The sequence below is a fragment of the Bidens hawaiensis genome, unplaced genomic scaffold (genome assembly GCF_021521415.1).
Source record: "Bidens hawaiensis isolate Kalapana, Puna unplaced genomic scaffold, B.hawaiensis_p1.1 tig00015706_1, whole genome shotgun sequence".
NCBI lineage: Eukaryota > Viridiplantae > Streptophyta > Magnoliopsida > Asterales > Asteraceae > Bidens > Bidens hawaiensis.
In genome coordinates this window covers 468,626-481,002 of record NW_027492402.1, presented here as the reverse complement: position 1 = coordinate 481,002, position 12,377 = coordinate 468,626, and the positions used below count along the sequence as shown (strand labels likewise).

Sequence of the window (12,377 nt, the reverse complement as noted above, 5' to 3'; positions counted from 1 at the left end):
AAACCAGAGACAATAAAGATTTCAAACATTAACTATCACTCATATCATTGATTTGTTATTAAGTTCTAAAGTGCATATTTATGATAACAATAAATGTCGTCCCCTAAAATCCTATAAATTGTATTATTTATGTTTTTTTAAAAAAAGAGTAAGCTTTGAACTTTAGGATAAATAAGAAAGTTTACACTTATATAAAATGGCTAGAATGGAGTAAAGTATCCGAAAGGTGATTTGTAAAGTAAGATTATATTATATTTTTCATATTTGTCATTCATACCTTAGGATGATCTATATAAAATATGTTGATTTTGACATAGTATCGTTGACAAAGTCATTTTAAACCAAGTAGTTAATTTAGTGCCGTTAAAAAAGTAGTTATTTTAATAATAATAATAACAACAACAACAACAACAATAATAATAATAATAATAATAATAATAATAATAATAATAATAAAGTGTTATTAACGACTAATAGCTAGAAGAGTGGCCGGTGGTATAAAAAAAAGAAAAAAAAAACCAAAGAGATAACTTTTGAGTAAATGATGAGTATGTTGGAAAGCATGCAAAGATAGTCATATATATTGAATTCATGAACTTAGTGATGTCATTTTGTAACGTATAATTAAATAAAGGGGTCAAATTTTCTCATCAAATTTACGTTACACATCATGTTTTAAGGAAAAGGTAATGTTAAGCTATTAATAGTTTGAAATTTTTTAATTGATAATAAATAAAGTACTTTTATCCTTATCAACATGCTTTTGATCTTGTGAATTGTGATACCAAGGTATTGGGTAGACTCGTTCCTTGGTGTATCGTATAAATATGTAGAAACATACTAAAACATTAAATAATAACTTAAATGGTGTTGGTTATTTTATACAATAAATAGTTGGTTTTCGTTAGCAAATTAAAAATATTACATAAATATAATTATAAAACATACTAAAACATTCAATAATAACTACTAAGTATAAGATAAATAAACTACTAAAAAAAATTCAAATGCAAACCGCAAATGAAAATATTAAATATATATCTAGTACTCCTAACAGTTGTTTGTTAGTTGAAATGCGTAAATATATTCTACTAAACTTACCAATATAGGTGTCAAAGCCGCTTACGAGACTAAAAAATACTTTATTTTGAAGCTTGATTGGTTTTCAATAATAATTTATATCGGAAAGTTAAAAAAAACAGCAAGGTATTTAGGTTTCTGGAAACAAAAAACTTAACTAGCACAAGTTATCAAATAAAAAAAATCAAATTAACTAGCAAATGAAATTATTCCGTGGAGACTTCAACACCGGTATACCACGATTCTTCCATCTACGAACAGTAAGGGAGGGGCGCAATGTTCGATGTGTCTACGACTTCAACTATGACACAACTTATGTATAAATAGTAGAATTATCTACACGTTGTGACAAGCATTCGGCTAGTAATAAAGACAATACTTTTTTTTAAAGCGACTAACATAACGTTATATCATAAACAAGCCACAAGAGGTTAACAAGAAGCTAGTCCCTACAGTACCGTGAGATATAACATTTAAATTATATTTTTTGTATGAGTTTTGAGTTTTAGTGGTGAAAAGGGAAACTGACGATTTAGCGGTGTGTTAATGGATTAGTTTATACTTGGTGAATCGCCTAGCGAGTCATCTATTTCATTTCTATATTTCGGCTGGTTGGCATATTAATGTTCAAATCAGGGATCAGGGATTTGGTCCACAATTTTTATACAAATCATACCGTAAAAAAAACATATGTATAATATTTATTAAAGGTTTTTTTGTTAGAAATATTTAGTGGGTATGCCAAGTTCATCTTCATCTTTAATAGGTTGGGTCTGTAGCAAATTAACAATGGTGTGAACATAAGTAGAAAAAAAATGATTCAATCACTAAATGTACTAGTCAATTTTTAGTTGTTGATTCTAATGAGTGCTTTTAATGATTATAAAGTTTTTATAAAAAATCTAAAGACACATTAAGTTTGAAAACAATCATAGATTCATAGATAAACAGATTAAAATACTTCTTATTGAGGATTATGCAGAAACGATACAAAGTTGTTCATGTCCACGAAGGCCAGCCGAATGAATCTTGATATCGCATGTAATACCTTCTTCGATATTGATCCTTTTTTCATATTATAATTATAGTATTAGAATGTGTAAACATGATTCTTTAAAATGAAAGTTTTAGTCAAGTTGATCCAAAGTCCAAACAATGATTTTTTTTAATCGGTTTGATAAAAACGGTTAACAATGATATTAAGATGTTTAGAATACCTTTCTAAGTGTTTGGCAATCGTACATATATGGAAGGTGATAAATTTATATTGTTGGTTTAATTACTTTTCTAGGTGTTTTGTCGTTGCAATGCCCGACCATCTATAGCGGCTGGTGCTTTATGTTGTTTTTGGGTTTGCCGCTTATATATGATGACGCTATGTGATTTGGGGTAGCAACCTATGTTGCATCCATAGCAGAGATTTAAGGCTCGAGTAATCTAATTTACATTTCGAGTTTTTTTTATATGTATTTGCTATGTTATTACTTTTCGGTTACTGATTTTGGGTTTGATGTTTTGATGATACATATTTTCTTTTCATTTGTGTTTTGAATAGCGTTAAAGTTTTCAGATGCTCACATGTTTGTTTTTCTTTATTACGAACACCCCACGCGCAAGTTATAAAACCTTGTTTAAGTTAACAATTAAGCGTCTTAAATAAGTTACCAAAATATTAAGTGTTATTAAGTGAACATATCAAGCTGGCAAGGATCGATCAAGTGAACCAAATTTTGCCACTAAACACTAGGTGTTGACTTTGTGTTATCCAATTTGTAGGTGTTGACTCAACTATGAATAACAATAAACAAAGACTCCAAATTGCCGAGGTAAGTGCACGATCTTTTTGTGACACGACAACACCGAAAAAGGACAAGAAGTCAAAGTGTGCTCCTAAAGTATAGGAGATGGTCTTGGTGTTCTAGAATGTTTATCTGTTTATTTATCTTTAAGTTTGTTTTGTATTTGAATTCAATTTAGTCTTCTGTATTTGAGTCGGTTAATAACGTATTCCATAGGGAACAAGATAGTCTAGTATAAATAGAGGTCAATGTCGTTTATATGTTATGCGTCTTGTAATCAAGTTTGTCTTTGATATAATAAAAAGAGTCGAGGGTTGTCTCCCCAAATCGGTGTGTTCGTGTACGGTTTATTGCTCGATTCACTTCGTTTAATTTAACAAGTGGTATCAGAGCCTCGTTTAGGCTCGTATAAGAACCCGTACAAGGTCCAGAAGGTGCGTTCGAAGCGATAGCAGGTTAGAGGAGGTCTACGCTTGATTTCAAGAAGGTATCATGGCTAATCTTCAAGTTACCAGTGGGATGAGGAAGCTTAATCAATCAAACTACAACACATGGTGTACTTGTATGATGTCGTATCTACAAGGACAAGATCTGTGGGAAGTTGTTAATGGTTCGGATACCGTCCTACCAAGAAACGACGTGAACAGGGCAATCGGTAAGTGGAGAATCAAAACGGGTAAAGCGTTTTACGTACTCAAGACAACTATTGAAGAAGAACTGTTAGAACACATCAGAGACCTTCAGACACCGAAACATGCATGGGACACCTTGGCAGCCTTGTTTTCCAAGAAGAATGATGTCAAATTGCAGCTGCTCGAGAATGAATTATTGTCAATAACCCAAAAGGATTTGACAATACCACAATATTTTGATAAAGTGAAGACCTTGTGTAGGGAAATCGGAGAGTTGGACCCTGAAGCAAGGATCGGGGAGGCTCGGATGAAACGAATCTTGATTCATGGGTTGAAACCCGAATACCATAGCTTTATCGCTGCGATCCAAGGGTGGCAAAACCAACCAACGATTGGTGAGTTTGAAAACCTACTGGGAAGTCAAGAGGCTCTAACTAAACAGTTGAGCGAGAGTCATGTTTCAGCTCCGGTGAAGTCTGAAGAGGAGGCATTGTATGCCGAAAGAGGAAGAGGAAGAGGAAGAGGAAGAGGAAGAGGAAGAGGAAGAGGAAGATCTCAGGCTAAAGGAGGTGCCTATAATCGAGGTCACGGTGGCAGACAGAGAAATTCGCAACCCCAAAGAAACCATTGGGAACCAGAAAAAGATCGAGAAGTCAAAACCGATGACAATAAATCCTCGCAAGATGGTATTTCCCGTACCCATGTTATAATTGGGGTAAAAAAGGGCACATGGCTTGTGATTGTCGAAGCCAACCAGCCGAGCAAGGAAACGCGGTTGAAATTCAAGATGAAGAAGAATGGGATGTCGAGGCGAGGTATGCACAAGACAAGCATGTGTATGCTCTAACCACCACTACTACTCAAGATCAAGTAACAAGTTTGATGAGTGGATAGTCGATTCTGGATGTTCGAACCATATGACCGGCGACAAAGGACAATTAAAAGACCCGATCAACTATGGTGGTAGCCGTGTGGTGGTGATAGCAGACAACTCGAGACATCAGATTGCTCATATCGGAGATGTTCAATTCCCGCCAAAGAGAAACGGTCACAATCTAGTGCTCAAAGGTGTCTATCATGTTCCAGGTATGAAAAAGAATTTATTATCGGTTCCTCAAATTACCGAAACAGGTCGATACGTATTATTTGGACCAAAAGACGTAAAGATATTCGAAAAATTTGAAACCAAATCAATCCCAGTTATTGAAGGAAAGAAGTCAGATTCTGTTTATGTTCTCTCGGCCGAAACCGCATATGTTGAAAAGACAAGAACTAATGAAAATGCCAATCTTTGGCACCGTCGTTTAAGTCATGTCGGATACGACAAACTAGAGCTTATGATAAAAAATAAACTCGTAAACGGAATACCGACGTTCCCGGTACATAAAGACGTTGTATGTGGTGGTTGTCAGTTTGGGAAAGCAAGCGAACAACCATTTGAGCGATCTAAATACCAAGCCCGTGTCCCTCTTGAGTTGATTCATTCGGATGTTTGCGGTCAAGTGAAACAACATTCCTTTAAGGGAATGAAGTATATGATCACTTTCATTGATGACTTTTCTCGGTATGTCTGGGTGTACTTTATGAAAGAAAAATCTGAAGCGTTCGAAAAATTCAAAGAGTTTAAAGTCGAAGCCGAAAGTAGAATTGGAAAAAGTATACGATGTTTAAGATCGGACAACGGAGGCGAGTATGTGTCTCACGAATTTTCAAAGTATCTAAGAGATCATGGAATTGCTAGACAACTCACGTGTTCCAATACGCCGCAACAAAATGGTGTCTCAGAGAGAAAAAATCGACATCTAACGGAGGCGGCCGGAAGCATGATTCATGATAAAAACGTGCCAGGATGTTTTTGGGCAGAGGCAATTAGTACGGCAGCTTATGTGATAAATAGAACCCCACAACAAGGTCTAAAATACATGTCTCCGTTCGAAAAGTTAAACAATGTTAGACCGAATGTCAAACATTTTAAAGTTTTTGGTTGCGTGTGTTACGTGTTTATACCAAGTCACCTACGTCACAAACTTGAGAAGAAAGCAACCAGGTGCATTTTTATCGGGTATGATCAAGAACGTAAAGGGTGGCGATGTTGTGACCCGGACACCGGTAAATGCTATACATCTAGGAATGTTATTTTCGATGAAGCCTCGTCGTGGTGGTCAAGAAATAAAGAAACATTACCCGATTCAGTAGAGTTAAAAGAAATATTAAATTCATCTATGTTCAACATCAATCTACCTGATGAAAAAGATGACAATGAGAATGAAGAGCAAGAAACGGTGACACCAGAAACGGTGACACCAGATGTTAGCGACCATGCGAATGAACGAGAAGATTCTGACGATACATCATCAGTTAGAAGGACGAGTCGAACAAGAAAACCAAATCCTAAGTATGCTAACATGGCTATAACAGTAGACGAAGCCGAAGAGCTAGAACCAGAATTTTTTCATCAAGCACGATTGAAACAAGAGTGGGTAAATGCAATGGAAGAAGAAATTTGTGCATTGAAATCGAATCAAACTTGGGAGCTCGTTCCTAAACCAAAGGAGGTCCAACCAATTTCGTGCAAGTGGGTTTACAAAGTGAAACGAAAAACAGATGGAACGATTGAGAGGTTCAAAGCTCGGTTAGTGGCCCGTGGTTTTTCACAAAAGTACGGTCTAGATTATGAAGAGACGTTTAGTCCGGTTGCAAAAATTACTACAATTCGTATGCTACTCGCTCTAGCTGCAAGTAAAGGTTGGGATTTGTGGCAGATGGATGTAAACAACGCGTTTCTATATGGTGACTTAGACCATGTCATATACATGGAACAACCGATAGGCTTCGAAAACAAGGTACATCGTGATTATGTGTGTAAACTAAAGAAAGCGTTGTACGGTCTAAAACAATCGCCAAGAGCATGGTTTGGTAAAATTGGCGAATTTCTAGAACATAACGGGTTTATGAGTACCCCATCAGATGCTAGCTTATTTGTTAAAAAGGAAGGAGACAAAGTGGCAATAGTATTAGTGTACGTCGATGACTTGGTTATAACAGGTGAACTCAAAGAGGTTATTGATCTAGTCAAAGCAAATTTAAGAACAAGATTTAAGATGAAAGATCTAGGAAGGTTAAAGCGCTTCCTAGGACTAGAGGTGGAATATAGAAGTGACAGTATTGTTTTATGCCAAAAGAAGTATTCAATTGATATTCTTAGAAAGTTTGATATGGTGGATTCCAAACCTGCCGTCACACCAATAGATGTTAATACAAAGCTGCTCTCAGATGAAGGAAGAATGTGTGAGGATGCTATAGTGTATAGAAAGATGGTTGGTAGTCTAATTTATCTAACACTAACACGACCCGATATTGCGTTTTCGGTTGGAGTGTTGAGTCGTTTTATGCAAGAGCCAAGGGTGCCTCACTTGCATGCCTTGCGAAGGGTATTGAGGTATGTGAAAAACACAGTAGACTATGGAGTTAAGTTTATTGAGGTATGCCAACGGTATCCCTATCTACTACCGAAGCTGGGTATAGGTCTGCCGCAATGGCGGCTCAAGAGATGGTTTGGCTTGTGCAGTTGTTGAAAGATTTGAACCAGAAAGTGGATTACAAAATTAAGTTGTATTGTGATAATATGTCAGCAAAACAGTTGGCTGAAAATCCCACATTTCATGCTCGAACAAAACACATTGAGGTACATTATCATTTTATACGAGAGAAAGTCTTGGAAGGAGACATCGAGCTGTTATATGTTGATACGAACATGCAAGTAGCTGATGTGCTAACAAAGGGGTTACCGAGTGTGAAGATTCAAGAATTGTGCAAGTACATGGGATTGGAAGATGTCGGTGTTGAGAGGGAGTGTGACACGGCAACACCGAAAAAGAAGGACAAGAAGTCAAAGTGTGCTCCTAAAGTATAGGAGATGGTCTTGGTGTTCTAGAATGTTTATCTGTTTATTTATCTTTAAGTTTGTTTTGTATTTGAAGTCAATTTAGTCTTCCGTATTTGAGTCGGTTAATAACGTATTCCTTAGGGAACAAGATAGTCTAGTATAAATAGAGGTCAATGTCGTTTATATGTTATGCGTCTTGTAATCAAGTTTGTCTTTGATATAATAAAAAGAGTCGAGGGTTGTCTGTGACATTCGTCAATTTCAGGTTAACTCCGGTAACTCAACTCCGTCAATTCAAACTTAAAGATCACCGAATCTGTAACGCACACCTCATTACATTTAAACTAGGGTTTAAATGACGCTTGACACTTACTACATGTGTAGTCTTTCGGGAATTGCACCGAAACGCAAACGAGTTGACGCAAACCATTAGTGAATAAACGAAAAACGTCAAAACAATAATTATATGATAATTATGTGTTAGGCTTATGTGTTATGTGATAACATGTTATATAACGTTAACTCAATGTGCAAACTAAGTTAATTAAGCTAGAAAAGTAGCATTTGAAAGTTGAGGGACTTAAGTGTAATATATTATTATTATTAATATTAACCTAAACCCTAAACTCTCTTCTCTCTTTCTCTCCCAAACCGATCGGCCCTCCCTCTCACTCCCTTGGCAGCCGTCGACCTACACACACATACATACAATCAAGATTGTTCAAGTTTGATTGAAGATTAAGGTGCTAGGAAGGTATAAACAACTATCCTATGCATCCTCTATGCTTAATTTCGATTTTTAATGGGTTAATTATAAACCCTAGGTCCAATTTTTATATGTGATTGTGTTCATGTGTCTTGTTTTGATTGAAAGATGTATTGATTGTTGAATTGATAGCTAGTATTGGTGTTATTGCATGTTAATCGTTTGTTTCTTGATTTTGAGTTCAAGTAAAACCCTAATCATGGATGTAATGTGTATTTGATGTGCATGGATAATGATTATGGTGTCTAGAACGTCATATGAATGGATTGTGGTCTATAGATGGTTAATATGTTGAGTTTGGATGCAAACAGTTTCTGGACAGATTATGTTTTTGATGTTCAATTGACTGTAACGGGGTGTAAATGTGAAAATTGGTTGAGATTATTGATACTACAGTAAACTAGGTTGAGTCTAGTTTCTAAAGAATATAAATTTGCAATTTTTGAACGTGTAAAAGTTAACTTTTATGATTTTACAAAAACGTTGTGCAAAGCTGAGTTGTGAGACCTGCTGTTAGGTTGTTTTGTAAATATTATATCTCATGAGCTACAAGACCAAATAGGTTGGTTCCACTTCTGGAAGTTAACTTGTTGAGTTAAGAACCTAACCCAATTGGTCTTGCAATTGTTGGATTTTTCATTTAAAGGGAATTTCAAATAACATTCTGTTGCGCATGAATTTGACTGTTATGAGCTTGATGTAATGTTTTGATCATTGTGAGAAATCTATGTGGAATAAAAATATAATAAAATATGTTCTGGAAACCTAATTCATGTATGCTTTTGTGATGATTTTTGGTAAATTAATTGAGATGCTATGATCGGTGGAATAGTACAATCTTTCAAGTAGAATTTCTGTCTCGGTGAAACTAGCTGCTGAATTTTGTGAAAATGCATGAAACATGATAATTGCTAGTTAATTGTTATGTTTTGACCAAATTGCCCCTGCGGGGAATACTTGCTAAATAGTTGTGGTGTTTTGACCAAATTGCCCCTGCGGGGAATAGTTGCTAGTGATATACATTATTAATACATGACACGTAAATAATTGTTCACACATGTATCGTATCACAAATGTACTTGTTAAGTCACACACGATTCACAAACGAAACACGAAACGTAATTTGTGCATAGGTGTTATGTGCCGAGTCTAGAGACTCGATAATAGTTCCGATACTTAGAAAATCTCTTTGTTGTTTTAGAACGCTAGAGAGAGTTTTCTGTGACGCGCATCACTTGGTGATTTATTTTTGGGAATTCTTCGCAAACAGTGAGTTTCACTTACCCCTTTTAAACTTTTTAAAAGCTTTTCACTTGGGGGAGATAACATACTCCGAAACACTTTTAGATTTTGTTATGAAATTATATATCACTTGTAAAGGCTAAGTGGCAAACGAAACAACTGAAGTCCTACACATCGAACCGTTTAGTATTGGATAATAGCGAGTCACTGTTGAGTAGTACTACTGGGTTTGACAAACCCCGCCCAACGCTAAACTCGACTGGAGGTCGAGTGGGTGTAATTTTGGCAAACACATTACCATGGTCTGGATGACCTGGTGGCAAGGCACTTGATAAACAGTCAGCTTCGGTGTCGAACACTTAGTAATACTTGTTGTATAGGCTAGCTACCTATCGATATATAATTGATTTAACACTATTTGGTAACGCAAAACGTTGAACGCAAAACGCTAAACGCTTTATTTTAGATAAACTTGTGAACTCACCAACCTCGTGTTGACACTTTTAGTATGTTATTCTCAGGTAGCCGAGGCGGGCGCGCGGTATAGGATCATGCATTGCTTGAAATGCTTTTGTTATGCAAACTATTTTAAAACTGTTATCATTGGGTTTAAGTCGTCCTGCGTGACGCCACATTTATTTTATGGCTTTTACGCTTCCGCATTTAATTACTCGTAAACGTTTTTGTGGTTTGAAAACTTTGTTTTATGGTTTGATTATAACTAATGAATCCGATCCTGTTAGTTCACACCCTCTGACGGTAAAACTCCGTTAGTGGATTTTGAGGGTGTGACAGATTGGTATCAGAGCCATTGGTTATAGCGAACTAGAAGCTGCATGCATACTAGACTATAACCGCGGCGACCCATTAGTTATAATAATACGCATTGCATATGTTTGTGTAGTCTTCGTTATCTTATCTCTTTACCTCTTTCACTCATACGCGCGCATACACGGCTTACCTGTAGGGATGTCGACTCTACCATCATCATCGTCTGATCAGATGACTCATGCTCATGGGAAGGAACCGCAGTTACCTAACTCATCGCTACCCCGTGTAGTCCCGGAACTCGAAGCTCCTGCACCGAAGAGGTATCATTTATTCGGAGGCATGTACGAAAATGAAGTTAGCTGGGATTGGTACCCTAATATGATCAGGCGTATGGTCTATCGTGAACAAGTTCCCCCGATACCTCACCCGAACCATCCTGCTTACCCCAACACCCTACCACCCATAACCGAACCTGTGGAGCGAGTTCTCGCAGCTGTCGTTTCTTGTTTGGAGCATGATGTGGGTTACATGCGCTATACGAGAGCTAACGTTTCCGGACTGTTAAAAGATGGAACCGAGACTAAGGAGGAAATTTACCGCATGACAGCGGCCATGAAGGAAATGCAAGAGGCTAGTGATCAACAGATGAAGATTATGAGAAAGATACAAGCCGAGATGATAGACTTGCAAGAGCAACTCCAAGTAGCAAGGACTCGAACCGAGATTGTCACACCCTCAAAATCCACTAACGGAGTTTTACCGTCAGAGGGTGTGAACTAACAGGATCAGAATCATCAGTTATAATCAAACCATAAAATAAAGTTTCAAAACCATGAAAACGTTTACGAGTAATTAAATGCGGAAGCATAAAAACCTTTAATCCAAAAGTTGCGTCACGCAGGACGACTTAAAACCAATGATAACCGTTAAAAATAAGTTTGCATAATAAAAGCGTTTTCAAGCAATGCATGTTCCTAAACCACGCGCCCGCCTCGGCTACCTGAGAATAACATACTAAAAGTGTCAACACAGGGTTGGTGAGTTCACAAGTTTAAATAAAAATAAAGCGATTAGCGTTTGCGTTCAGCGTGTTGCGTTAAGCGTTTTGCATTACAGCGTTTTGCGTTACAGCGTTTTGCGTTACAGCGTTTTGCGTTACCAGATAGTGTTTTGTCAATTATATATCTATAGGTAGCTAGCCTATTAAGCAAGTATTACTAAGTGTTCGACACCGAAGCTGACTGTTTATCAAGTGCCTTGTCACCAGGTCCTCCAGACCATGGTACGTGTTAGCCAAAATTACACCCGCTCGACCTCCAGTCGAGTTTAGCGTTGGGTGGGGTTTGTCAAACGCAGTAGTACTACTCAACAGTGATTCGCTATTCCAAATATTAACCGGTTCGATGTGTAGGACTTCAATTGTTTCGTTTGCCACTTAGCCTTTACAAGTGATATATAATTTACTAACAAAATCTTAATTGCGTTTATCTAAGTATGTTATCTCCCCCAAGTGAAAAGCGTTTAAAACAGTTTAAAGGGGTAAGTGAAACTCACTGTTTGCGAAGAATTTCCCAATTTAAATCACCAAGATGCGCGTCACCGAAAAACTTTCTCTAGCGTTCTAAAACAACAAGGAGATTTTTCTAAGTGTCGGAATATTATCGAGTCTCTAGACCCGGCACATAATACCTATGCACATAATATGTTTCGTGTTTCGTTTGTGAATCGTGTGTGACTTTAACAAGTGTATTTGTGATACATTACATGTGCAAGCAATCATATACGTGTCATGTATTCATAAAGTACATCACTAGCAATTACTCCCCGTAAAGGCATTTTGGTCAACAAATAACAATTAACTAGCCATTATTCCCCATGAGGGCAATTTGGTCAAATCATGGCAATCAATTAGCAATTATTCCCCGCAAGGGTATTTTGGTCAAAACATAGCAATTATGTAGCAAGTATCATGTTTCATGCATTTTCACAAAACTCAGCAGCTAGTTTCACCGAGACAGAACTTATACCTAAAAGATTGTACTATTCCACCGATCATAGCATCTCAATTAATTTACCAAAAATCATCACAGAAGCATATATGTCTTAGGTTTCCAGAACATATTTTATTATATTTTTATTCCACATAGTTTTCTCACAATAATCAAATCATTACAGCAAACTCATAACAATCAAATTCATGC

General features: G+C 36.7%; 1 protein-coding gene across 1 annotated transcript; it reads left to right on the top strand.

Moving 5' to 3' along the window:
- The first annotated feature begins 3,371 nt into the window (after positions 1-3,371).
- On the top strand, positions 3,372-4,405 carry LOC143549619 (uncharacterized). The gene is made up of 2 exons (XM_077040486.1): positions 3,372-4,003; positions 4,261-4,405. Exons 1-2 carry the CDS (start codon positions 3,372-3,374, stop codon positions 4,403-4,405), a joined length of 777 nt encoding a protein of 258 aa, XP_076896601.1.
- The last annotated feature ends 7,972 nt before the right edge of the window (positions 4,406-12,377 follow it).